Below are 27,437 nucleotides of genomic sequence, written 5' to 3'. Positions count from 1 at the left end.
CCCTATTTGGCCTTTATCAATTCGATTGGGACTTGTTGTCTTATGTAGGCAGGGGTTGTGCAGCACCACGTGTGTCCCTGCACGTGGCAGTGGAATGAGATGACCCTTGAGGTCCCTTCCAACTCAAACCAGTCTGGGATTCTCTGATCACACCCATCACACCAACTCTCACAACTTTAGCACGACTGAGAATACACTTTTTCCTTAAAAACAAGAAAAAGGAGCAGGACTGGAGCTGCAGAAGATAACCTGCCTGAAGGATACACAACCAACTCAAAAGCCTGAAGGAACCTCCTGAGTGTTAACTTTGAAACTTCAAGGTTTACATCATCAGAATTTCTAACAGATTAAAAAAAATGGGGTGGTTTGAAAAAAGAAAATCCAAATGTTCCAAAATGGAAGTGTCAGAAAGATACATTTGTTCTTCCTTGCTGCTGGAAACCAGATTCCTGGGTGGGTTTGGAATACCTGAGTGGCCTTTAGTCAGGAATGGACGTTATGGTGGGAAGATGAACTCAGATAAACTACAAACTCAGAGACAAACAGTGTCTCAGTCCTGGCTGTGCATCTGAGATTTGGAACTGTTTCACGTCAAGAGCAGAAACTATGCCATCAGTTCATCAGCTCAGCAGCACACAGTGTGACAGTGACAGACACACCTTTTCTGCCACGGTGTTGGCTGGCCCAGCAGAGATGGGATTTCCATTGGAATTGGGCTGAAAACTGCCACTTTCTCTATTTAATTATTCTAGTGAAATGCTGTGCAGGCAGAGCAGAGCAGAACATTTTCACACCAGGGTTATTATATAAAAGGTCTAGTTTTAACCCAGTCAAAGCCATCATGAGAGCACAGGGAGGCAGGACATTCATATGCAAAACACTGACCTTCTTTGGTGGCAAGACGTGAGGAGGGTTCTGTGTGGGATGGAGTGTTGTAGACCAGCAGTGAGCTACCTATGAGGAAAAGAAAAGGAGTTATTGCAGCTTGAATGTGCTCTGCCATGGGGAACCATGAAGGCAGGGAGGAAATGCTGTCATTGGGACCCAAAGACTAAATTTTTCAGCCAATTAGGCACATATTTGCTATGGAATTCTTCTAAAAGCTTGGGAGCTGCATGTCCCACACGTGCTGCTGTTTCTCTGCTTGCACAAAATAAAGACATTTGTATCCTTCACTGAGCACCTTGATGTCCCCTGTTGAAAACTGATATAAAAGCTGAGCTTGTCCAGCCCATTTATCCAGGTACATTATCTATCCCAGCAGAGCCTCCAGAAGTGACTGTGGCACAGATTGTATTGCAGGATAAGGAAGGAACTTTTTTCTCTCTGGCTGTGATAGAGAAATTTCCTGTTTGAGGAACATACAGTAGAAAAGCCATGAATTGCACTGTCAGGACCTGGCCATTTTTAGAGTGTCACATGTTTGGTCTGGGGCCAGCAGCTGCACAAACCTCACTGGTATTCCAGCATCTCCCATGCCCTGGGGATTTTGAAAGTTTTCTTGGTTCAGAGTGGCCTTTCCATCCAGCCCCACTTGACACACAACTATTCAAGAGCAGCACAAAAAAAGAACCCATTGGAAGGGTCTCTGTTTTGCAGTCTGGGGTGGAAATGTTGTTTTCTGAGCATTTTACTTTGGTTCTCCTGGAAACTCTCCTGGAAATAGAGGAAGAGATCCTGTGAGTTCTCAGAAGTCAGCATGTAATGCACATTTCATGGTTGTTCTGGTTATGTGTGTTTACATAATCTTCCAAGCTCATCTTTCCTCCAGTTCCTTGGAAAAGTTTCTGCTGCATCAGGCAGTGACATCCCTAACAAGGTAGAGGTCCTTGTTTGTAGGGACTCACGATGGGAACTGGAGCAGGCACCAATCTTGCTGTGAAAAGTGCTTTTCCAGAGCCTTTCCGCTTTTCAGATCCCCCCAGCCCCTGTGCAGTGAGATTCTGTCCCATGGAAGGTGCTCAGTCCTGAGCACCACATAACAATCAATGCAGAATCCCAATGTCTGTGCTGGCCTGAGCACCCCAGAGCCTGTGGCAGGGCCAGGAACACCTCTGAGTCCTACAGTACCCAGATTAGGATCTTGGGACTGGGCCCTGCAGTCTCCACATTCCTCTAATCCACATGATCCCAACTAGCCCTGACCTCACTTGCCCCTCAGTATCCCAGTGTGTCCTGCATTCCTGTGGGAGCTGAGGATCAGGCTGCCAGAACTGAGAGCCATTGCAGGTGCTGGATCCTCCTGGCCCTCTGCCCTCCATTCCTATGGATTCCTTTCCTTCCCCAAATGCAAACAGAGCCAAGGCAGCATTCACACAGAGGCAGAAGGGGCTGTAAAACAAAGCCTGGAGGGTGGATTCTACCAGGTGCTGCAAGATGGGATGTTTTGAAAGGCCAGGAGGGATAACACGGTGAAGTGGGAGGTAAAGAGCTCAAAGGAATCCCAAGGGCACCTTGGCTGGGAAAGCGGGGACAGCCAAAGATTGGCTTCAGTATTTAGAGAGGTTTGCTGCCCTTTTGATGCTGCTGGAGGAGTTGGAGCAGCTTTGTCCACAGAACTCATGTTCTCATGCACAGAACTCACGTTCTCATCCACAGAACTCGTGTTCCCATCCACAGAACTGGTGTTCTCATCCACAGAACTGGTGTTCTCATTCACAGAACTCGTGTTCCCATCCACAGAACTGGTGTTCTCATCCACAGAACTGGTGTTCTCATTCACAGAACTCGTGTTCCCATCCACAGAACTGGTGTTCTCATCCACAGAACTGGTGTTCTCATTCACAGAACTCGTGTTCTCATCCACAGAACTCACGTTCTCATCCACAGAACTGGTGTTCTCATCCACAGAACTGGTGTTCTCATCCACAGAACTCATGTTCCCATCCACAGAACTCATGTTCTCATCAGGTGGTTTCTGGCTTTGGCGTTTCTTTCTTGAATATCTGTGGGGAAACTCCTGCTCACCCCTCTCTGCTTTTCAGGGTATATTAAGGAATCCTGAGTGCAACCCCCAGCTCAGCCCGGCCCTGCCAGACAGGGCAGTGCTGGGGAATTCGGGAACACGCTTTCCTATGACTGAATAGGCTGCAAATGCCTGGTGGCGGGAGGAGGTGGGGGCGGGGTGATGAATAGCCGCGAACAAGCCGGTGCGATCGACTTCTAGCTACTTTAGGCAAAAAAATGCACCCCAAGCCACTGGAAAGGGCCGGCGCCTCCCCCAGTTTAATTGCTAAAAGTTCTCACCTTTGCCCGGCAGTCTGAGGTTTCTGGTGGGAACACCACAGAAAGGGAAATGTGTTTCCTATTAAGGGTTTCAATGAAGGAGGAAAAGAGAGAAAGGCACAGACAGCTCAGGACAGAGGGAAGCAGACAGACAGGCAGAGGCCAGGCTGCTCCCTCACGCACTCCCTGGGCAAAGCTTTGGCTGGGATGAATTTTGGGTTTGTTCTTATTGCCCCTCACTGGGTGTGTGACCTCAGAGATTAGAGCAGATTTTTCTGGTGTTATCAATACAGTCTCCTATAATTAATATTAAACACTTACCTTGTGGTTCCCCCTACCTTTCCCTTTCTTTTAGTTCCCTTGCATTAATTACAAAGGAAGGTGGAGAAGGACTGAAAACCAGAGCAGGAGAGGTTTTTCCCTGTAAAACCTTCCCTCTCACGAGGTAGCTCATCCTTCTGAGGTGCAGGAACATCTCAGTTTCACAGTCTTGGGGTCTATTTAATCAAAAAGTCTTTTTTCTCCTCCCTTTCTGAAAGCCCTGTGGCCTTCCCTCCACAGCTCCTGGTACAACCCAGGTTCTGCTGCATTTAGCAGGATAGTTTTCTTTGGCATTAATACATGGCTTGAAACCACCAGGCAGATTTCTGCTTCTCACCACAGTCTCATTCTTTCCCCTTCAAGCTCTTTTTATTTGTAGACCCCACACACTGACCCCCATCACCAGGGAGGTGACAGCTCAGGCTTCTTTTGATCTTCATCCCAAACAGAGCATGGAAACATTAAATCTCCCTTCCCACTGGCTGCCCAGAGAAGATTCACCAGGCAGAACGTGTTTGAAAAAGATCAGTCAGCCTGGAATCCCAAGGTGTGCGGGGATAAACAAAGAGAAGGAAAAACAAGGCATGGCTTCCCAATTTTGGAGAGACAACTGGGAAAAACACATAAAGAAAGATGATTGTTTGGAGAGGATGGACAGTAAGTTCCCTGAAAAAGCTACTGGGATGCTTTGAGAGGCTCCAAAGAATGGAGAGTGCTGCAGAACTGGGGCTGGAATCTGAAATCTCCCAAAGATCAGAGCCACCGGAATTCCTGACTCCTTCAATAGCAAAGGAAACAGGAAACAACTGCACCATTCTGATTCAGACCTAAGTGCTGCCTGGAGACTGAAGGTGATTGATATGAGTTTGGTTTAGTCTTGGCTATATTAAGTAGCTCACCTGAACCTTCTATCTCCAAAACTAAGACTGAGCTTTTGTTGTGGTCTTGCAGATGTTACTGGTTTATCTTTTCTATCTGGACTCAGATGTGCCAAAATAAGGTACTTCATAGGCAGCTTTAAGAACATTTTCACCCTGATCAGGAGGGTAAAATGTTGAAAACCTTCTGAGGAAGCTCATTTTGAAGGACTCTCCCTGCCTGGAGAGCAAACAGGCTCAGAAAGTTCAGAGCAGCTTTGATTCTTGGAAAACAAACACCAAAGTTGAGGACCCACTGGCCTCACATACCCAGTGTTGCACCTTGAGAGGATGAACACTTTTCAGGAGAGGGACTGGGCAGAGGTAATTGAGCCTGTGGGTCTGCAACCCCCCCGAATTCTCCTGTGTTTGTTGCCATCACATATGCTCCACCCTGAGCAGGAGCAGAGCTGGGTGTCTCTGGAACAACCAACCTTCCAGAGGGGGAAAAGTGGTGAAAAAGCAGCCCATCTCCCCATGGCACTGAGCTCAGAGCTCGGCACTAAACATCCGCTGGAAGCCAGGCTGGAAAAACAATCAGCTCCTTTGGAAGGCGTGACTCCGGGAGGGAGTTAACAGCGATCCCCAGTCCAGACTGTCGTGAGCCTGGGAACAGCTGCAGGGAAAGGAATGCTCCTGGAGGCTGCCCGGCCCCAGGCACACAGGAGCTGCTTTAGCAAGGACAGCACTCCATGATGTCTGAGCACAGAGAGATCTCTAATCAGAAAAGCTGGGCATGCACTGGGATTGAACCCTCCTTTCCAGGGGAAAAGGGAATAAAGGATTTGCCCGAATCCAGCAAAGTTGCTGGGGTTTTGCACTGGCTCAAGAGCACAGAAATCACTGTAGGTACTCCCCTGGCAGGATGTTATACTTTATGATCATTGTTGCAGCAAATGCAGCAGGGCTCCCTCGAGCCCTCGTGGGAGACAGGAGGCACAATCCTGCTCCACAGGCTTCCCATGTCCATGGATGAGACCAATGGGAGGCAGGAGGACTGGGCCCATTTTGCAGAAAGTAAAACTGAGGCCCAGAGGAACTGAGGCAGAAGATTATTGACTATTCCTCCTCATTTCAGGCATTTAAAGCAAGATGTGAACCAGGAGACTGTTTTCCTGCATGTCACCGTGCCCTGAGGCTTCTGTTCTGTCAGTGGAGACCAGAGTGTGACCAGAGTTCAGGCATCTAAAGCTTGGTGGGATCAACTGGGAATTTGTTCCTGAGCAAATGGGCAGCAGCAGACGGGAAAGGTGGCCACTGAATCCAGGTCTTCAGGCTTATGCCATGAGATCAACAATGTGATTCCCCTGATCCTGACTCTGAACACCCCAAATGTCAGGACAGCAGGCACTGGAGATGCCGTGTGGAGCTAAAGAAAGAGAGGAATCCAACTCCTCTGCCAAGCCTTTCAAATTCGGCCTGGTGAATTTGAACCTGATCAAAACCCACACAGCTCTCTCTCCCTGTCCATTCTCCAGCCTTATCAATAAGGCAATTCAAGTGTCTCACTTGAGGATTTATCCTTTGGGAATTTAGACACGTTTCTGGTTACAAAGAACCTGATTTGCCCAAAGTCAGCAGGTTTGCCCCAAGCAGCTCTGCCTTCACAGCACTGCCTTCCCTGTCCCAGAAAAGTGTGTAATCCTGTGTGCAAACCTGCCTTCCAAAGTGTCCTGTGACCCAGCAGCTCTTTGCTGATGAAACAGGATGGAATCCACCAATTCTTTTGGATGGGAAATTACTTTATTGTGAAGCCACAAGGGACAAAAACTGTTCAAATCCAACAGCTTTTATTTGTTGTGAATCATTTCCTTGGCTCAGCTTCTCAAAAAAAAAATAAAGGTGGGGCTTACAGAGGCACCCATCTGTGATCTAACTCTTGTGCCACTGTAATCTCTAAAGCTCCCACTGATTTTAGGCAGGGAGAGACCAGCACTGCACAGCTTTGAAGGAACACCCTCAATAAACGCTGTCATCCTTGCCTGCACTGGCCAGAGGAGACATCTTCAGCTGCCTTTCCATCACAATTTGATTCTCTAGTGGAGAAAATGGACTTTTTTCTTTCTCTCCCTGTGCTCCCCCCTTGATTTATGGCACCTTCCCCTGATTTTTGAGTCCTTAAATAATCATACTGCTACAAAAGCTGTTTCACTTGAAAAAACCCTGGAGCATGTGGGGCTCAGTTCCAGTTCTCTGGCCTCATCCCAGCACAGTCATCCTTAGCACACCTTTGTGAGGGAAGGAGATGCTTTTGGCTCCCTTAGTAGATGAAGGGGAGACATTTGGAAGCTCTGGACATGCTGATGGTTGCACAGAAATATTGGAATCTGAGTTTGAAACTAAGACTCCCTCGAGAGCCTGTGCCATCCATAAGGGGGACATTCTTGTTTGGGCTGCTGAGATAATACTGTTCCAGAAGTAGCTCAGCAGACTGCTCACAGCTCCTGGTTTGCAGCAAAAAGGACTGTTGGGTCCATCCCAGGCTCTACTGTGGGACAGAGAGGAGCAATGAAGAGCTTCCACAGGTTTTTTGTGAGGTTTGGATCATTTGCATGGTGTCTGCTTCAGCACCTTTACATCTGGGGAGTCACTCTTGGATTTTTTTCCTCTTTCCAACCAACCTGGGCCTCCAGGAACACGGGAAATCTCCAGCTCAGGCCAGTTGTGGGTCCTGTTTTGAAGAAGTTTCACCCGAAGCCTGAGGGAAAGGGCACAGCCCTCCAGATGCAAATCTGGGGATAATTTGCCTGTGCCACATCAGTTAATGTTGGGTTTGATCTCTACAGCAAATATATGTATTTATATCACGTAGCCACAGATGTCTTTATAATCTGTAGAACTAACTGATCTCATTGTCCTGCTCAGTTCTTCACCTCCCTGGTAGCACCAGGAACTCCATCTGAGTTAATCTGAGCTTTCCAACCCACTTTTTATTCCTTGTTTCCATGTTTGCTGTCTCTGCTTGTGTTTCTCTTTTCATTTTCCCTCCCCTTCCCTCCTCGTCATCCTGCAGGAAGATCCCTAGAAGTGCAACACCCACTTCAGCTCCTCCTCCCAGCGTGTCAGGGCAGGGCTGAGCCAGGGCAATACTCACTTTCCCTGAGGTAACTGAGGTGAGACAGCAGAACTTCTGTGTTGTAGAGGGAGGTGGTTCTGAGGAAGTCGTCCTTGTTCATCTTGCAGAGCTCTTTGCCATCCATGTTCTGGAAGATGGTGGTGTCGATCTCCATCAATCCGTACTCCTTGATAGCCCATTCCAGCCACTGGCGCACGTGGTCCTGGGTCCAGAGGGTGGGATCTGCCAGGGAAGCACAAGGGGTGGTTACACACGAGCCTCCAGCACTCACTGCAACCCAGTCAAAGCAGTAACCACTGCTCCCACAGCCAAATACATGGAATTTGCTGATCCCGACGTGTTTTGGAAGATGAGCAAGCTCTGTGCTTGATACACTGGCAGGGTCACTGCACTGCCTCCCACCTGCCCAGATCTTATTCTTCTGCTTGGGAACAACACTGGTGACATTGGACTGGGACTTTTCCCCTGGAAAAAAGCTTCCCAAAGGCAACTCATCCCTTTGAGAGGGGATGCCTGTCCCAGCAGTGGCTCTGCAGTGACATCAGGGCTCTGCAGTCCCACCATCCCTCACAAGTGCACCAGGAGGTCCCCAGAGCTGACATTTGAAAGGAGGATGGGGGGATTTATGGTCAGCAAAGGGACTCTGAAAAAACCCTCTTATTGCTTAAGCAGAGCAGGCTGCCATGGCTGTGAGTCACAGCCTTCACCCTGCTGACAGGAACACAATTCCACCTCCTGGAAAAGCCTCCAGCTCTCGGAGGGCAATGTGGATTCTATCCCGTCTTCTGCATCATTAGGGACTGTCAGCAGAGCCCCAGCTGGGGAATCTTTATTGCTGGTGGTGACGTAGGAGAGAGATTGAACCCGGCTGGAGACTCAGAGCCCATGGGGAGGGAGTTAAAAAAAGAAATCAGCCTTTGAGTTTTGCAAAGAGCCTGAGCTCAGAAGGCCCCAGCAAGGCTTGTGCCACGATACCATTTCACAGAGTCATTGCAGAGCATATCTGCCTTTTCAGATGTTTCCTGTGCTGCTGCTCCCCACGAAGCCCATTTCAAAATTTAAGCTGCAAATTCATGTTCTGTTGCAGCTGGAGAGGATTGCAAAGTGAAGTTGAAACTTTGGAGATGTTTGGTGTGTCATTAACAGCTGGGCCAGTGCTCCAAGACAAACCTCAAACGCCTCAGGTCCCGAGGAGCAGAGAACATGGATCAGAAGGACACAGGGTGTGCTCTGGGCAGGGACAAGAAATGCCTCTGCCACAGATTTATAAAATAACTTTATCAAATAATTCCTTGGGCCAGGGCTGTAAACTGTGTGTGCTCAGGGTGTGGGGATCCCTGGGCACACAAGGTCAGGCAGTGCCTCTGCCTGGTGCATTCCTGGGCACTCCAGTTCCACAATAACAGCATGAAATGGAGAAATGGGACCATGGAACACTGAACTGATAACTGTGACATTTCCCCACTGAGGCTCCAGTAAACCTGGGTTGCTTAAAGCTCAATTCTAAACATGGAATTTAAAACTCTCTACCTTTGCAAGTCTGCTTTGGGAACAACACATGGATTTCCTTCATGTCTTGGCAAAGTTAATTTAAATTCTGCTTTCTAAGCACTGGCAAAAGGCTGCAAATTTTACAATGGAAGTATTCAAGGGAGGATTCCTTTTTTTTTTTTTAATTGAAAGACTTATTTGTCTTGAGTTTTGCAAAAACACACAACATCTAGAGGGCAGAGTGAATTTGTGGCCTCCCTTTAAACACTGTAAAAGACATTGAATGGTCTCTGAAAAACTGCCTTCTTGAAACATGGCTTGGAGTTTGTTATTACTACTATTGTAAGCCTAATGTGACATTATTCTTCCTTATCTTCACCCTAATGCACTATAAATCTCAATTCTGGATTATATTAAAATTTCCAAATGCCTTTCTTGGATGAGTCTTCTCATGTCCTGCAGCCAGAGGTCTGGGATGATGTTCACTATTGTCTTCCAAAGTCTGGTAAATCACTGCTATTTCACAAGTTTCTCAAGGCTTTGAGTTGTGGATGCTCACCATGGGGAGAAAAAGTCCCTTCCTTCACTTCCCTTCTAAGAGAAGATTTGAAACCTTTTCTTCCACCGAGGGCACTAAAATTTCCCCTCTTTCAACAATGCTAAACTTTAGCTCACCCTTGGTGTTTTTAAACATGCCTAAACAGCATGGTGGGGAGCAGGATGGATGCTGAGCACCTCTGATAACACAAGGACTGGTTGGGCAGTGCTGACACTGCAAATGGCCCCGGGGCTGTCCCCAAACAGCTCAGCCAGTCCCTCAGAGCAGTGCCCAAGGACAGCTTCCACGGGGCTTGGAGATTGGCTGTCGGTCTTTCACTGGCTTTTCCTTTTCATCCTAAATGGCAACCAAATGCTTGAGAATTGTCATCTGCTCATGGCCAAGCCATGGTCAGAGAGCAGAGCTGAATTCCTCGAGCGCGTTTCGTCCTGCCAGCAGTTTGTCTACTGGGTTGGGCACAACCTCAGGGCAACCCTCCCTGCCCTGGGTGAAACCCTCCAAATCAGAGCAAGTTCTGGGACAGAAACTGGGCCAGCGCTTGGCTCCTTGGCTGGAAAGTTCCTGGGCTTGCCTGTTTGTATGGCTGGAGTTTATAAACTTTGCAGGGCAAAAGGCTCCTCATTCCAGGTTCAGCCTTCACCGGTTGCCTCCCTAGCAGCTCACCCTTGACTATCCAAATGCATCCAATTCATCCTGCCAATTCCAGAGAGCAGATGTGGATATCAAATGCAAACAGAGCTGGACAGGAATGTTTCTGTGTTACAGTTTTTGGAAGGATAATGCAGTTCCTGCAAAATATAATTTTTCTGGGTTTCTACTTCTAACAAAAAAATGAAAACAAAGTAGCTCATTTTGAGTCAATCAATATGACATGAAAGTGCATCTGGATCCGGGGAGCATCATGGGAGTTATGATTTGGACCCACTTCATGCTTAGTCTTGCCTATGAACTGTGCTCTTTAGTCATCCTCTGTGTGTCCCAGGAAGCAGATTCTCCTCTAACACATGACGGGAGATGGATTTGGTTCAACACACCAAAACAATTCTTTCCAGGGGAAAAAAATGGAGGGGAAAAAAAAAGAAGCAGCACTAATTGTCTGCTTGTTGTCCTGATTCAGTGCAAGCAGACAGGACCCAAAGGGGTTGGTGGTACCTGCTGGGACGATGACTCTCCTCTCGTTGGTGGTCATGTTGGGGGGAGGCCCGTTCTTCTCATCCATGTAGGTGCTGTAGCTCATGGGGTTGGACTCTGTCCCTGCTCCCACGAGCTTGCCACATTTGTTCACGCTGCAGTCCACGGGGGACTCCCTGGAATGGGAAAGGAAAGAGCTGAGTTACCATCACTGTGCCCTGCCAGCCCTGCAGGGGGTGGGTTACACACATGGCAGTGACCCCAGAGGTGGAACGTTAACAGGAGTTTCTTCCGTGTGAGAGAGGCCATTCCTGACCTGTCCCAGGATCTATAGGGTGGGAGAGGCCATTCCTGACCTGTCCCAGGATCTATAGGGTGGGAGAGGCCATTCCTAACCTGTCATGGGATCTACAGGGTGATCTATGAACGACAAGTGTCACTGGGGGATCTCTGATAATGAAACCAGTTAGAGGAGAGAGAGCTGCAGAATCCAAGAGGAATGACTTCCAGACAAGGCAGTGGTTGCTTGCAGGCCATACTCAATACCTCTGGAATACCGAAATTCCCAAACTACATAAAGAGCACATGCCTGTCACATGGGCCTGTTGGTCACACCTCCACTGCCCTCCATCCTTTGTTGCTCAGTGCATTTTAGCAACCCTGCAGGTACAGCTGGGTGCTCCTGGGAGCCCTTTGGTGCTCTTCCAGGTGTTAAAACAACCTTCCTGTTCCGCGGAGCCTGTCCCCTGACACTGCCCATCCCATGTCCTGAGGCACTTCTGCAGAGCTCTACATGGACATAGGGACACTCCCTTCGTGGCATTAACATGGAACTCAAGATACCAACCAAAGGGACAGGGGAGTCACAGCACAATACTCAATATTAGCAGGAAGAGCCTTATTTCCACAGGGCTGAACACAACTGATCTTGTCTGTTCTTAGTCTGAGCTCAAGGAGTGTTTGGACAAGGCTCTCAGCACATGGGGGGATTGGTGGGGTGTTCTGTGCCGGGCCAGGAGTTGGACTCGATGATCCTGATGGATCCCTTCCAAACCAGGAGATTCTATGATTCTGGGATTCTATGATTCTATGATTCTGCCATTCTGGGATTCTGGGATTCTGAGTTTCTCTCATTGTGGGATTTTGTGATTCTATGATTCTGGGATTCTGTGATTCTGTGATTCTCTGATTCTCTGATTCTGGGATTCTGGAATTCTGTGATTCTGTGATTCTGGGATCCTGTGATTTTGTGATTTTATTATTCTGGGATTCTCTAATTCTCTGATTCCGGGATTCTGCAATTCTATGATTCTGTGATTCTATAATTCTGGGATTCTAGTATTCTGTGATTCTGTGATTCTATGATTCTGTGCTTAACAGTGCCCCAGTCCTGGAGAGGAAATCTGGAAATCTTGGGTGCCTTTGGCCCGAGTCAGGAACTCCAGAGCACAGCAACGGTTTGGGAAAGAGGCTCCAGCCCCAGTTTGACTTGGAGGTGATGGGGTGATGAGGAGGGAACACTCAGCAGCTCAGGTGGCTCTGTGCTGAGCCCTGGTCTGCCTGCAGAGCCTTGGCAAGTCTCTGGGTTGCTCTGGGACAATTGTGAGCCTCCAACCACAGATGGGAGCACGGATTGTGTTTTTATCCAGCTGTAATAGTAATTCACACTTTTAGTCACTTCAAACATCAGCCCAGAGCCTGCCACACACACAGAGAACATCCCAGCTCTGAGGAACCTCCCAGGGAAGGGCACATTATTGCCCTCACCTTCCCAAAGGGTGAACTCGTGCCCAATCTCTTCACAAAGCAATCCCAGAGCCCACATCCAGGGCAGTTGAGGCCACGGGTTTAATCCCACAGCCATCCTCCTTCTCTGCCAGAAGCCAAGTGGTTTGGGAGGAAACCTTTTGCTGCAGGGTAAGAACTATGACAGTGCAGCAAATCCCACCCTCTGAGTTCAGCTGGCAAGGCTTCCCAGTCAGGACACTAAACAAATTTGTCTCTCAACCTGAACTGGGGGGGGAGGGAGAAATTACTGAGCTTTGGTTATCGTGGCTGGGAGATAAATGCTCCACCGAGATATTCTGAGGCAGATGGTAATTTTTTCCTCATGTCTTACTAAGAGAATGTTGCTTGAAAATGGAAATAAGATGTATAAGTTACACATGTTCGAATTTAAGGTTTTACTATTTCGCCTACTGTTTTTCCAGGCAGGGAACCAAAATCTGCCTTCGGAGAGGGAACTGCTGAAGGTTTAATGTCCCCGTGGCAGTGAGGAGAGGCTGAGCAACTGCAGGGCCACGGGTTTTCACAGGGAATGTGCTCATGGCTCAGACTCTGCTGAAATGCTCTGTGTCAGGTGTTAAATGCTGCCTATGCTGGCAGAGAAAAAACCCCGAGGCAGCACAAAGGATCTGATTCTCTGCTGAGGAACGGCCTGTCCTGGGAAGACTCGGGAGAGCATCCATGTTCCAGGGTGTCAGACTGGCCCTGGGAGGGGACCAACCTCCTCCTGCCCTGCCTGGAGCCCAGCAGCTCGTGTGGGTGGGGTGGGCAGCCCAGGGCTGGGGCAGAGCTGGACACACAGCCCCACGTGTGGATTCCCACCTGCCTTTGGGATGAATTCTCCCTCCTTCAGGCACCACAGTTCCCTGCTTTCAGCACATCCCAGGGGCTCCCTGCTGCCTCAGGTCCTTCTGCAGTGGTCACCCTCACTGCCCTGCTCTGGGTTAAAATTATCCAGGAAAAATAACCCCTGCAGCTGAGACACACACTATTTATGGTGAAATAATAACATGGGTAATGCTCATACAGACCCCTAGGATACTGTTCCACCATAGACCCCACCTGCAGTACTGTGTCCAACTCAGGCTCTCCCAACATTAGTAGGACGTGGAGCTGTTGGAGTAAATCCAAGGGCTGGAGCCCCTCTGCTCTGGAGCCAGGCTGGGAGAGCTGGGGGGGTTCACCTGGAGGAGAGAAGGCTCCAGGGAGACCTGAGAGCCCCTTCCAGGGCCTAAAGGGGCTCCCAGAGAGGAGCTTTGGACAAGGAATGGAGGGACAGGACACAGGGAATGGCTTTCCACTGCCAGAGGGCAGGTTTGGATGGGATATTGGGAAGGAATTCCTGGCTGGGAGGGTGGGGAGGCCCTGGCACAGGTTGCCCAGAGAAGCTGTGGCTGCCCCTGGATCCCTGGAAGTGTCTAAGGCCAGGTTGGACGGGGCTTGGAGCAACCTGGGCTGGTGGAAGGTGTCCCTGCCCATGGTAGGGGGTAGAACAAGATGGTCTTTAAGGTCCCTTCTATCCCAAACCATCCTGGGATTCTATGATTCTCTGATATCCAGACTCTTGGATAATAACATCTTCTAAACAGTTTATCCCTGCTTTCTGCTGGCATGAAATGACCCTCAGGAACAGACCACAGAGCCCTTGGCTGTCTCTGCTCTCTCTGCTCAGCATGTTCACATGACCCCCCCAGCACAGGGACAGCAGTGACCCCGGTGCTGTCACATCTCCTCCGTGGTTTGGGGATGATGTTTTCACATCACACACTCTTGGTTTGGCAGTTTGGACCCTCTCTACCCCCTCCTTGCTCTGTGAGTCTCAGCAGCCAAACCCAGACAACCTGAAAAAATCAGAAAAGATCTGAAGTTGAAGGGACTGAGGTGCCCCCACCAACCACTGTGGGAGGAGAAGCTGCTCCATGAATCCTGCAGGACACAGAATGTGCTCCGTGTACCTGCCAGGATTGTGTCCGTGGGGCTGCCTCCCTTCCCTCTGAGGAACTTTTCAGGCTGGTTGGATCCCAGTCCATGGGACAGGCATAACTGGGAACAACATTACCCAAACTTCCCTGGGCAGGAGACTGATCTGTCCTTAAGAAAATACCAGGAAATCTTTAGTGACAGCAACGGGAGAAGATCCTTAATTTTGTGTCCTGTGTATCCTGACATTTCCTACCAGATCCAAAGAGAGCCTTTTCCTGGGAAATCAGCAGTGCCAGACTGAACCCTCTCTGCACTCCAGGATGGCTGCTCCTGTCCTGCCCCAGCCTCAGTGGGATTGATCCCAGCAGAAGGTGGGTGTAGCTGTGGCCACACAGTGTGGGAACAACAATGGTATCTGATGAGAGCAGGAGCTGTGAGCCAGGAATGGTGTATCCATGGAATATCACCCCTTCCTTAGCTCATGCACTGCCCACAGGCAGGCTTGAATTTAGATAAAGATTTCCTCCTTATTTGAAAATGTTTGTGGGAGGGGATTGCAGATTCCAGATTAATCCTTGGTTTTTCCAGACTTTCATGTGGTTCTGCAGGTTGGATTTGCTCAGGCTCTGGCCAGAAAACGTGGATCTACCCAGGTGAATGGATACAGGCTGCTTTCACAACATCCCTGTGGCAGTGACAGAGGCCAAGGAATATGAAGCAGAACCCATTCCCACTGTCTGTCCAAAGGCTCCTCGTTCCAGCAGCTCCAGTGGCAGTCTCTGGGGATGCCAAGAGTGTGGTGTTTGGGAAAGCAGCTCTCCTGGCACTGACTAAGAAACCCTCTGCACAGCTTCAGCCCGGGTTCCAGACACCTGGAAACAAAACAATTACTGTCCCAGGGCTCTGTCTAGGAATCACCTTTGGCTTCCATTCCGAGGAACAAAATAAGGGATTTCAGGAATTTCTGACGCTGACTCAGCTGTGGTCAGGGGGATATTTCCTCCTTTCTAACCCTCTCTTCCTATCCTTTCATGCCTCCATTTTTCCCCCCTTCTTTTCTTTTTGAATTTGCCACTTTTTTGTGCAAAGCCCCATTTGGTCATCTCAGCTTTCATAGTTACACTTGAAATTAGATTTTAGTTTATTTTTTGGTGTGCAGTGAAGGCAGGAAGCACAGACATACTGGGATTCTGCTCGTGGTTCCCTCTGACAGGCCGGGAGCAGAGTCAGCTCCTCCAAACCTGCATCCACCTGCACTTTACCCCTGCTCCTGAGAAGGCCTCGGGAGGGGAGTCACACTGACAGACACTGTGAGGCTGCAGAAAGAAGGGTCAGGCGCAGAAAGTGGGGAAAATTCCGGTTGTTTATCCCAGGCAGGTCCGTACAAACCCGAGGGGGATGCACCCCCGGATCCCACTAGAGGGCTCACACGCTGCTCCGAGGGGAGCTGATTCCTGCGGACACCACGGATGGTCCTTCGGTTTGTTTGACACAATTGTTGTGGCACAAAACCCCTCTGAGGTCGCTGAACTTGGAGACCTTCAGAACATATTTCAATGTTCTAAAGCAAGAGAAATATAAAATCACAGGACCCCAGAGTGGTTTGGGTTGGGAGAGACATTCAAGCCCATCCATTCCACCCCCTGCCATGGGCAGGGACACCTTCCACTGTCCCAGGTTGCTCCAAGCCCCCTCCAACCTGGCCTTGGACACTTCCAGGGATGGGGCAGCCACAGCTCCTCTGGGATGTCTCTAAAGAATGTCTCCAAAGCCTTTTCAAAGCACCGACTTCATTATTTTAGCTGGACAAAATCCTGGAATTGCCCAGTGAAGTTTTCCCACATCCCTGCCCACATCAGCATGTTGGAACATTCTTTCACATTTGAAGATCAGACAAATTTTGTAACATCTTTTTAAAAATCACTCCCTGAATTTAGCTACAAATGCAGATCTGTAGTAACTCAGTAAATACAGTCAGGATCTGGAATTTCTTTAGCTTGGTTCACTCTTTGCATTTGGAATTTATGTAAAACATAAGCAAAAAAATCTGTTATAAATGTGGACTGTAAATGGGGTTAAACTTCATCCAACATTTTCCTAAATAATCCTTCTCCTTCATTCACTGAAATTTAAGATGTGAAAGATTTTTTGTTTGTTTATTTTGGGTTTTTTTAAAATATAATTAAACGTAGCCCTGGGTTTTACTCTGAGCAAGCTGCTGTCTGTGAAGGCAAGAGCAGAGTTTGAAGCCATAACCTGCATCTGGGTCTGATAATCCTGGAAATGATCACAAAATTTCTGTCTAAATCTTGCAATTACACAGAAGTCCCATCTTCTCTCCTAAAACACAGATCCCTGCCCGGGCATTCCCTGCACACAGTTGGAATTGAGTTATCTGGGAGATTCTTTCCATTTGGGAGCAAACCAGGACAATCTGATGTGGGGTACAGAGGTGGTTGGGGTTTCTTGGAGGACTTGGAGGGCTCTGCTAAACAAGTTGGAGAGGTTCCTCAAAGACCCCTTCTCCCACCCTGCTGAGGACCAGCCCAGCTCATCACACCCCCAGACCTGCTGCTGGTCTCCAAGAGAGAGAAGCAAAGCTGGGCACTGTCCCCTGCAGTCCCCAGCTCCTCCCCTGGCAGCTCCCTGCAGCTTTGTCCCTGAGTACACACCCCCCTCTCCACACAGCACAGGTGAAAGGCAGAATAAAGGCAGAATAGAGGCAGAATAAAGGCAGAACAAAGGCTGCTCCTGTGAGAGGCAGCTGGAACTCGGTGGCAGAGTGTCCTTGAGAAACAAGAGAGAGCAGGAGAGGCAGGGACAGAGGGAGGGGGACAGGGGTTGGGATCCACCTGCAGCTGGAGTGAGTTTGTGTTGGGATTGGTGTTTGTCACTCCCACATGTGTTGGTTTTGCCAGAGGAGTGGCCCAGTCCAACCCCATGGACTGTGATGCACACAAGAAGAAAGGACGTTACATTTTTAGCCCTGTACAGGAGGAGAGGCTGGAGAAGCCAAGGGACTGTTCTCGTGTCATGGGTGGGTTGGAGCTCTTGTGCTTACAAGTTATCAAAAGGTAAGGCTGGAACCTACTGCTTGGAAACTAGTGCTTGGTCCTGACATGCAAAACAGCCTTTTCTTTTTGTCTGACAGCTTGGGAGGTTCTCACTCCTCCTTTAGAGACACTGAGGACACTTATTTTCTGCCCGAGAACCTTGTAGTCTCAAGCAAGCCCATAAGGAAGGATTTCCTTTTTGCCCAGAACCTCCACACTCCTGGAGGGCCTTTCTCTGGGGCTCCCAGGGCTCTTCCAGCTGGTAATGAATCCCTTTGTCCAAGCAGATTATTTCCCTTTTTCCTGAGCAGATGAGGACATTGGCACAGAAGGGTCCCAAGGGAAGGACAGCCCAGGTAGGGAATGCAATGCACAGACAATTTGGGGATACAAGTGCCCACACTCAGAATCTGTCCAGGGGCTGAGGAGCACAAATATATGATGCCTGTGGATGCGACAGCACTGCTTGTTCCCTTGGCCTTCCAAAATTTCCTGAGTGAGACAGACAAGTGTGATGGGAGGAAACACTGTGAGTGTGCATCTGACACTGGGGGTGTGAGCAACTGATGCAGTCAGAGAATTCCAGAATGGTTTGGGTTGGAAGGGACCTTCAAGCCCATTTCATCCCACCCCTGCCGTGGGCAGGGACACCTTCCACTGTCCCAGGTTCCTCAGAGCCCCATCCAGCCTGGCCTTGCCGTGGGCAGCCTGGCGATGCTACAAAGGGCTTCCTCTTCCTAAGAAAACCAGCCCTGGGAGCCAAAGGTGAACCCATGACCATCAAGAAACCCCAGCTGGTGCTTTCAAGATCCATCCTTGTCTCTGTGTTATCCAGGGATGGTGTCTCTGAGGAAATAACTCGTTTCCCCACGTTTCAGCCTCAGTTCTGAGACTGGAAGCACCAGTGCAAAAATCCACGTAGATTTTGTGAAGTTGAGAAATGATCCTGAGGTACAACCAGGGCAAGGTCGAGTTCAGCCCACAAATAATCACCTTGAGAGAGCAACTGCTGCAGAGACCTTTATCTGAGAGTAAAATCAGCATCTACTGTACTCTTACGAGGAAACAAAAACAGGTTGCTGTTTGATGTCTTTAACACCATCATCTCACTGCAGAAGTCTGAAAGTGCAAGGCTGCTTTCTGTTTCCAACTCTGTTCTCAGAAACCAGGAAAATGTGCTGCTTAAGTAACCCTAGAGCAGAAAAACCCTGGAGGGTTTATTAACACTCTACTCTAGAGGTGTTTGTGACTTTGAAATTAAAATAAAATTTAAAATTAATATGAGCTCTAAAACCCTATGCTAAAAAAATAAAAGTTTATCTATATTGTATGTATTTAAAACTGAAAAAAAAAATGAAATTTTTACACCTAAAGATTACGTGCAAGAAGGTGGGATTTGTTTCTAAGCTTTGGATTTTAAGTAATGGTTTTAAAAGAGGCAACCTGAGCTGTGCTAATTAAATGTTTTCAAGTCATTCAATTTGTCATTGAACAAGGAAATGATTCACCTCTTCCAGCTCTAACTACAAATGACTGGGGAATGGCCTGTTACTCTTTTGGCTGTGAGCTGGAGAGGTTACACCACAACCAGTGACCCCGTGGTGTTAAAACTCTGCTCCAACCTCTCCTGGACTCTGTGTCACCAGTGGTCACCGATATCCACACAGAAGACATGGGTGCAGGACTTTTGTGTTGTTACACCTCATACTCTGCCCTAAAGGACCTCGTCTCCTCTTTTTCCCTTCTCCATCGAACAGCTCTCCAGTTTCACAGGGTTGCTTCTGCCCTGGTGGAGCAGGAATAGAGTTCAGATGCAGTAAAAAGGGCCCTCCAGTGCAGCCCTGACAGTCCAGGAGTGCAGCTGTCACTGCTTCACTCTGGAGCATGGTACAAACCCCAACTATTATGGTCTGACCACCTCAGTGAGCCCTTGGACCACGGCACATCCGTGGGATGCTGAACTAGGTGACGGGATGTGTGGGTTACAGCAGCATTTGCAGCGTGAGCTCTGCCCTGGCAGTGTCCTGCCCTGCTCTGGGCAGGGTCTGTGGGGACTGGGATCCCAGTGTTTGATGGGATCCATCCTGAAGAACTGCCAGAGTGGGATGCTCTGGTCATTAAAAAACGAGTCACAACGAGAGAACTGCAGGGGCAGGGGGGTATGGTCCTACAGTGGTCCTACCCAGAGAGGGGGATTGTTGATAGGCAGGACAGGAGCAGGAATGGATGGTCCATGCTGTGCTTTCATGTGGAGTTTGGACTGAGAAGTTGGTCCCTGTGGGTCCCTTCCAAGCCAGGACATTCTGTGATTTACAATCAGCAGTAGGTGTGGGAAGGCTCTTACCTGGATCCGTTCATGTGGTCATACTCCCTTTTGACACTGACCCTGACGGGCTGGTTGATCCACTCCTGCTGCGGGGGCAGGGGGTTGATTTTGTGGGGTTGGCCGTAGTCGGGGTTCCCTGAGGCCGTCATGTCTGCCTTGGGGAGCTGGGGGGCAGCGCCGTACGAGGAGTCGAACAGGGACTGGTCGTCGCTCACCACCGACAGAGCCTCCTGGGGAGAGACAAAACAGGCCCTCAGCGCTGTGACTAAACCAGCAACTCCTCTGCAGTTCTCCTTTGAGCTGGTGAGCACCTGCAGGGCCGCAGCTGCCCCGCGCTGTCTGCAACCACCATCTGCCAGGATCGCAGGTTGAATCAGAGCCCCCGGGGGCCACCAACCCCTATGCAAAGCAGGGCTGGCCTGGCTTGGCTTTGCTTTGCTGCCTGTGCTCGCCCGGGGTGGCACCGGCACTCGGGTTCACTTCTGCAAACGGGGAAGGGGCTGCTCTGTCCCCTCCCTGCTCAGGGAAGCGCCTCCAGCTGCAGGTCGTGCACTTGCTGCTCCCGGCTCAGCCCGGGGATGTGCAGTGGGCAGCATTTCTGCACTGACATCTCCTTTCACGGGGTTTGTGTGTGTTTTGAGGTTACTGCTGAAGGAGGTTACTGCTGAAGGAGGAGCAGCCAGTGCAGGTCAGAGTTATGGGTGTTCGTGGTGCGGGAAAAAATGCATTACTTTACACTTTTTGTTTATTTTGTGGGAAGTGTAGGACTGGTGCTTTACCAAACTATGCATTTCTAGAAATGCTTAAAAACAGGAAATGGTCATCCTTTTTTTTTTTTTTCCCCTGCTAAAACTCCAACTGTTGACAAAAAGTTTTGATCATGCACTTCCTTGGGTTGATGTGCTCAGGTTTCCTACACAAAGCAAGCTGGGCTCTGATGGCTTTGGCACAGCCCTGGTGATTCAAAGTGCATCTGCCAAGGTCTGCATGTTCTTGCTGGAGCTCAGTTAACCACACATAACACAGCTGCCTTTATGACTGGCAGGGCAGAAACCGAAGGAGGAACCTCCCAGACTAAAAGCACACACTCTTTTAATGTGAATTAGTGGAGTAACCTCCAAAACAAAGGCAGCAACAGACTCACCTACTGCGTGATCCACTGAGCATTCAAAAGATACCAGTGTTGTGTGGGCAGCAGTGGGTCACTCTCAGCACACAGAGAGACAGACAAACAACTGAAAGTTGTGTGTGCTGAGCCCCTCATGCTCAAAATTCACAGGACACAGTCCCTATTATGAGCCTTTAAAAATAAGAAATTACTGCTTTGTCCCCACCGTCCCCCAGTCATTGTTTTGGGGGTTTGTTTTGTAAATTCTTCCATAACCAGGGAGGGAAACAGAAATTCTGAAAACTTAGAAAAGTGCAGCTCATGGAACCCTCCCATTGCACAAGAATCCAAGAGCAAAACAGGAATCACCAGGCTCATGGTACCATCACAAAAAATGGCAATAATTAGGAGTCTATTGGGTGACATGAGAATCCCCTTCAGCCTGAAGTTAACCCACTTAGAGAGTCAGGGCAGTGCATCTACAGAAATCAGCACTTTTCTGTCTCTGATCTCAGATCACGCAACAAACCCAAATAAGCTGAAGTGGCCTAGAATTTAAGTGGGCCTGACTAAGGAGGAACCCTCAAACATCTACACAAGTCCTGCTGAAGTTACAGTGTTTGCTGTAAAAATCTTGGGATCAACCTCTCCCAGGGGCTCCATTAAACATCAGAAATGAGAGTTGTTACCCCACACTGCCAATGCTGCCTCCTGGAAAGAGCTCACACTGTTCAACCTTTCCAGCAACTTTTCCTTGCTGGATTCACAACCTTTCAGAAACATCCCCTCCCTTTTTCAGCTTTAATTAGAGTAAGGGAGGGAGTGGAAGCTGCCCCTGGGAAGGGTTGGTGTGAATTGTGTCCCTCAGAGGGCTGGGATGTCTCCAGGCTGTGACCTTCAGCTCTGTAGGAAGGTCCAAGAACACGAGATGGTTCAGCTCTGAAAGGAGAGCAAAGCCTTTCCTTTGGAGGTCAGATGGAGTGACTTGCTGATTCGCTGAACTCAGGATGTCAGCCTGGCTTCCTAAATGACACATTTTCTGTGGGCCTCCATTTCCTCTCAGCACAAAAAACGTGGGGTTGCCCACGTTCTGGCCTGAGGTGCCAGGCGAATCCCACGTTCCTGGGCTGCTGGACTGACTTAGGACTCTCAAGACCCACCCTCTGCTGGGCAGAAACAAGGGAACCATGAGCACCACAGCAAATTCATCAAAGAAAAATTTCCAAGGTTTGGGTTCGGAGATTTCCAGTCTAAAAACATAAAATTGGGATTTTTTTAAGGGAAACAATATCTGGGAAAATAACTATGATGGTTATCCCACCTAATCAGTGTGAGAGGTTGCTCACAAGATTTTTTACAGCAAACACTGTAGCTTCAGCAGGACTTGTGCAGATATTTGGGGGTTCTTCTGAATTCAAGTGGAGTCAGGACCACTTAATTCTAGGCAGCTTTTTCTGCCTAAAGCCATTTTACTTCTGAAGAAGATGGAAAAAAATTTGGAAGGTAGGGATCTTTCTGGCTGTCCCAAAAAAAACCCAGACCCAACAACACTCCAAAAGATGCCCCTGGACTTGGATCAGTGACTGGGGTTGCATCCAAGTCCAGTTGACTTTACACACACAGGCAAGAGCACACTTCTGTGTGATACACAGAATAGCTGGTGGAGAACCCACTTCCTCAGATAAGGATCTTCCTTGAAAGACAAAGTGGCTGCTAAGACCTGCCTGCATGCAACTGGTGTTAACTGGGCCAGTGGTGACCTCACAGGCAGGAGGCACTGGAACCCAGCAGCACTGGAACTCAGCGGCACTGGAGCCCAGCTCTGCCTTCTGCTGCATTTTTGCTGTCTTGAAAGCTCTGTGGCCCACAGGAAAAGAAATTCAAACACTCTGGATGCCACCAGGGCACCTCCTGTGCCAGGAATGGTTTGGTGACAGCCACAAAAGCTCCAAGAAGGCCGAGGGCTGGGGGGAGCTGAGGTGCCCGAGCAGAGGAGGCAGCGACAGCAGCACCCGCTCAGCTCCTGCAAACAACAAACCTGGGGCTGGGGACGGGCAGGGGAAGTCGGGTGGCACAGAGCCAACCCTGCTGCCATCAGCCCCACTGTGGTGTCTGCAGCCACAGCTGAACAAACCCCACAGGGGTGGGGAGGTGCCTCTGCTAGCAGGAGAGCACCCGGGAACATCCCGGCAGTGACGGGGACCCGGCACTTAGTTCAGTCCCTTGGAAGAGGACAGGGCTTGGCTGGCCCTGCCAGAGTGTCAGGCTACAGCTGAGAAACGTGTAGAACCTTCCTTGTGCTCCCTGTGAGGGGGTTCTGCCTGGCCAGCTGCAGTCCTGAAGGGCTGGTCTGTTCAGGGTGTGTTTGGCTGAGGCAGAGACCAGCAGTTAAATCCAATACCAGAGGGCAAATGTCTCTCCCCTAGAATTGAGAGCTGCTTGGTGTTTGGTGACAGGCAACTGGGCAAACACACTGAGCTGTTTAGGTGCCAACACAACCTGTCCAGACAGGCCCAGCTCGCCAGGGTCCCCCCACACCTCTGCCCCCCGCGCTGTGGCCTTGGGCTGCCCAGACTGAGCCTGAGACAGGGGGCTTGTGTGTGTTCCTCTGGCATATATGTTACATTATATGGCCTCTGGGAATAGGCCAGCTTCAGTTTTTCCAGTTTTTAATCACATTCCTGGCATAAATGTGGCAAGTCCTGTCTCTGGCAGCTCACACAACCGAGGCAAGTCCAGCTCCCTGGGAAGCCCAGCCCAGGCTCTCCAGGGCAGCCCCAGCACTGAACTGTGCAAACGAGGGGCTGAACCAGCTCTGCGAGGGGCTGACACACTCCTGCAGCCCTCAGACACCAATCTGGGCCTTGGTTGTTATTTATGCAGCAGTTTCGAGTTGTAAAAGGGCAAATTTGCAGTTTTTCCTTTCTTTAGATGAGCCATCTAGACCCAGGTCCCAGGTTTAAGTGCTACACAGGGTGAGGTACAGTTTGGTTTTGGTCCTGTGGGCAGGGAACAGCCAGCTTGGTCTTCTGGTCACACACTGGGGAGGGCTGGCAGTCCACCAGTGCTCTCAGCAAGTTATCCTGGTTCCTCACCAGGAAAGGGAGGTGGCCTGAATGCTTTAAAAAAGACTTCTCTTAGGAGGGGGACATTTGAGAAAGGAGAAAGGCCAGGAGAACAAGGGCTGGGGAGGTGACCATGAGCCCTGGTTTGGTGCTTTCACCCCAGGTATCACCCACTGCCCTCAACAACAGCCCCTTCCAGGTACCTGCAATGTGTGTTCACTGAATATCAACTCTGAGCTCGCTACCTTCACTTTTCTGACCATAACCACATTTAAAAGGCATTGCTAAAGATCAAAGCTTCAGCCTCCTCCACAAAGTCTGACTTAGAAGAGACAAAAATGCTGAGTACCTGAACCATCCTGCCATGGAAAGATCACTTCCACCTCTAGAGGAGTGACTTTCTTCTTTCTTCTCTCGCCCCCAATAATATAATTTCATCACTCCTAATCCTGAGAGAAAATCACTCCCAAAATATTTTTGCAAAGAGAGTGTTACCAACACGGACCCAGCTCCTGAAGGGCCCAGAGCTACGATGCAAAGCCCCAAACCAGGAGCAGGAGCAGCTCCCACACGGCCTGAAACCATTTTTGCACCGAGGAGCAATGAGTAGAGCTGGCTTTGGCTCTGCAGTGCTCCAAGTCAGCACTTCTGCTGCCAGCAGCTCACAGAGCAGAGATAACATCGGACTGGCAAGAAAATGAGCCCAGTACACAATTCAAAAAGGAGCAGGGTCTGTGTTGGTCTTGGGCAGCACATTGGGATGGATCAGGCACTGAACTGGGAGGCAGGAAGGCAGAGTGTTATCTCCTCCCTGCCCTGACTCTCCAGGCAACCTTTGGGAATCATTCCCCTCTCCAGGCCTTTTTCCTCCCCTCAGCCCTCTGCTGCCCTGACCTGTGCACCCTGTGGGCTCAGAGCCTTGGCCACTGCTGTTCCTGGGACACGAACAGGGATCTTTGGGTTGTACTCTGATACATCCACTCTCCCCAGAGCACCTGACCAAACCAAAAAGAAACCCCTCTACAGCTTTCCCAGCCCATTTCTCTCCAGGTTTGCTGCCACTGCTCCCCCTTCCTTTCCCTACAGGATAGGCTGTGACTGGGGCAGGAACTCCACAGAACTCCCCTTGGAAAATTACAGTCCTGGGCATTTTATTGCCAACAACCACAATCCATTTTGTGCCCTTCATAACCAATTTAGGTTCTGCTTGGAGGTTTTCCTGGATGCAGCTGGAGATCCATCCTAAGAGCCTGTGAAATCAGAGGGATCAGAGCCATCCCTGCCAAAGGGCTCTTCCCTCTCTTATCTACTTGCCCAGGGACACCTTCCACTAGCCCAGGCTGCCCAGAGCCCCCTTCCCTGCTGCAGCAGCACTAAGGATTGAGAAGGCAGCAAACTGTGTCCAAATCTCTGCAGATTTGAGGATTTCTGTGTGGATAAAGGAGGGCTTTCTTTAATTATTTTAGACATCCCACACTGCATTTTGCTCCAGTCTGCACTGGAGACTCACTCACGGCTCCAAAGCACATCAGTGACACAGACAAACTGCCACCCAACTTCTCCCTGCAGCTCAGGCTGCCTTGCCTTCCCTCTCCACCCAGGGCGCTACATCCAAGGGCAACTTGGCATCTTGGAGCACAGCATCACTCCTTCATAAATAAGGAATAAATGGGAAACCACAACTTGGTAACCCATGCTAGGTGGAAACAAAGCAGGAGTAAGAATGGCAGAAATAGAAAAACCATACTGAAAAGTAGTAAAACCCACTGAAATTAGGCAGCTAAAAATTGGGGCAAAATAATTTCGCAAAACTTCTCATAGGGCATTCTATGTATTTCTTTTTTATTGTTATTGTTATGTTCACTGTTCCCACGAAATTTCATATCAAGCAGGCAAAAGAAGGCTGCTACAATCAATGCTCAATTATTTTGATCTCAGGATCCCCAAAACCTGACTCAAAAAGATAAAAAATTAAATCATTCCTCTGTACCTCACTTTGCAGGAAAGCACTTGACTTCAGGCACACGTTTATAGGATCTGCACTAATGACTTTTTTTCTCAGTTTAGACTTCACATGAACGGTTTCAAAGCCTATTTTGGTTTGTTTCCAACCAAGTGGGAATAACCAGGTGACAGTATTCCTTCCCAACAAGTTGCTGCATTAAGGCTGATGATAAGGGGGCACAGAGGAGCCCTGGAGCTGTGGGAAATCCCCTGGAGAAGCCTCTGATGAGACTCAGCACAGGACCAGGAGAGGAGATGGAATTAAACAAGAACCTGCCCAAGTTATTGCTGTGGCCTCTTGAGTTCTGAAAAGGAATATGGGGAAATGTGGGGCTGGAGAGACTGGGGGAGTCTGATAGAGCATCCCATCTCCATCAGACATCATCCCATCTCCATCAGACATCATCCCATCTCCATCACACACATCATCCCATCTCCATCACACACATCATCCCATCTCCATCACACACATCATCCCATCTCCATCACACACATCATCCCATCTCCATCACACACATCATCCCATCTCCATCACACACATCCCCAAATCCTGGAGCTGTGCAGCAGCTCTTCCTTTCTAGAGCACAGCAGCTCTGCTCTGGAGCCTGGAACATCCCTGCCAGGCTCCAGCTGACTCAGCCCTTCCCTGGGCTGGGATAGGGATTTCCCTGAGCACTCCTGACTTCTCCAGTGCTTCCCACCCTGCCGGTACCAACACAGGGACCTGGGGTGATGTGTCTGCCCATCAGGACAAACCACAGCTCCTGGCTTCTGTTCCCAGAAGGTTTGGGAGGATTCCTGCCCAGTTCTGCCAACCAGGACACGTGAGATGATTTAGGATGAGGGCTGAGCCCTGGAGGTAGAGCAGGAAGCCTGTCCCAGGTGCTGGAAGCTCTGCCACGGCTGTAGCTTGAGCCAGGGTTCTTGTTTTAGCAGCTAATTTCACTACAAAAGGATTCACCTCCACCAATGAACAGCCTAACCCTGCTAAGGCTGAGGACTGTATGATCTCTCAAGATCTTTTCCAAGCCATGTCATGTTCCCAGAAAATCAATCAGCCTTTGCCACGTATTAACACTCCCCTCAGCCACTTTGCTGTGCTGTTATCTCCACTCATCTCTGCCCACAGCTTTTCTCCTCCAAAGTTCTATTTTTCTTCTCACTAAGCCTTGACGTTGTGTGGGTGATTGCAGTCAAATCCACCTGGGTTTAGCTCACTATCCCCTTAATTTTATTTTTTTTCCCTCGCTCTTGTAAAATAATTGACTTGTGCGGAGCAGATGTGTTTGTAAACACAGACACATGGATCCAACTGCGAACATTCCCACTTCAGTAAATATTATTGCAGTGTTTTTATGGGCTTTGCTGCTGAAGACACAGCAAGGCAAACTGCAGGATGGTTTCAGAGTCTGGCTTCCTGACAACCCCAGACTAGCCTGGAGCATAAATGCAG

The 27,437-nt window shown here is 49.4% G+C and overlaps 1 protein-coding gene across 5 annotated transcripts in view; it reads right to left on the bottom strand.

Annotated features, from left to right (window-relative positions):
• Positions 1–27,437, bottom strand: part of FLI1 (Fli-1 proto-oncogene, ETS transcription factor) — a 107,860-nt gene that overhangs the window by 21,192 nt on the left and 59,231 nt on the right. For all 5 annotated transcript variants that reach the window (XM_017809796.1, XM_017809795.1, XM_017809797.1 and 2 more), the window contains 4 exons: positions 19,826–20,037; positions 10,742–10,896; positions 7,558–7,761; positions 886–954 (listed from right to left, as the gene is read on the bottom strand). In XM_017809796.1, the coding sequence (XP_017665285.1) occupies positions 886–954; positions 7,558–7,761; positions 10,742–10,896; positions 19,826–20,037 (640 nt within the window). The remainder of the gene's footprint in view (positions 1–885; positions 955–7,557; positions 7,762–10,741; positions 10,897–19,825; positions 20,038–27,437) is intronic.

Source organism: Lepidothrix coronata, unplaced genomic scaffold (genome assembly GCF_001604755.1).
Source record: "Lepidothrix coronata isolate B3197 unplaced genomic scaffold, Lepidothrix_coronata-1.0 Scaffold27, whole genome shotgun sequence".
NCBI classification, from domain to species: Eukaryota; Metazoa; Chordata; class Aves; order Passeriformes; family Pipridae; genus Lepidothrix; species Lepidothrix coronata.
This window is presented reverse-complemented; position numbering and strand designations above follow the sequence as displayed.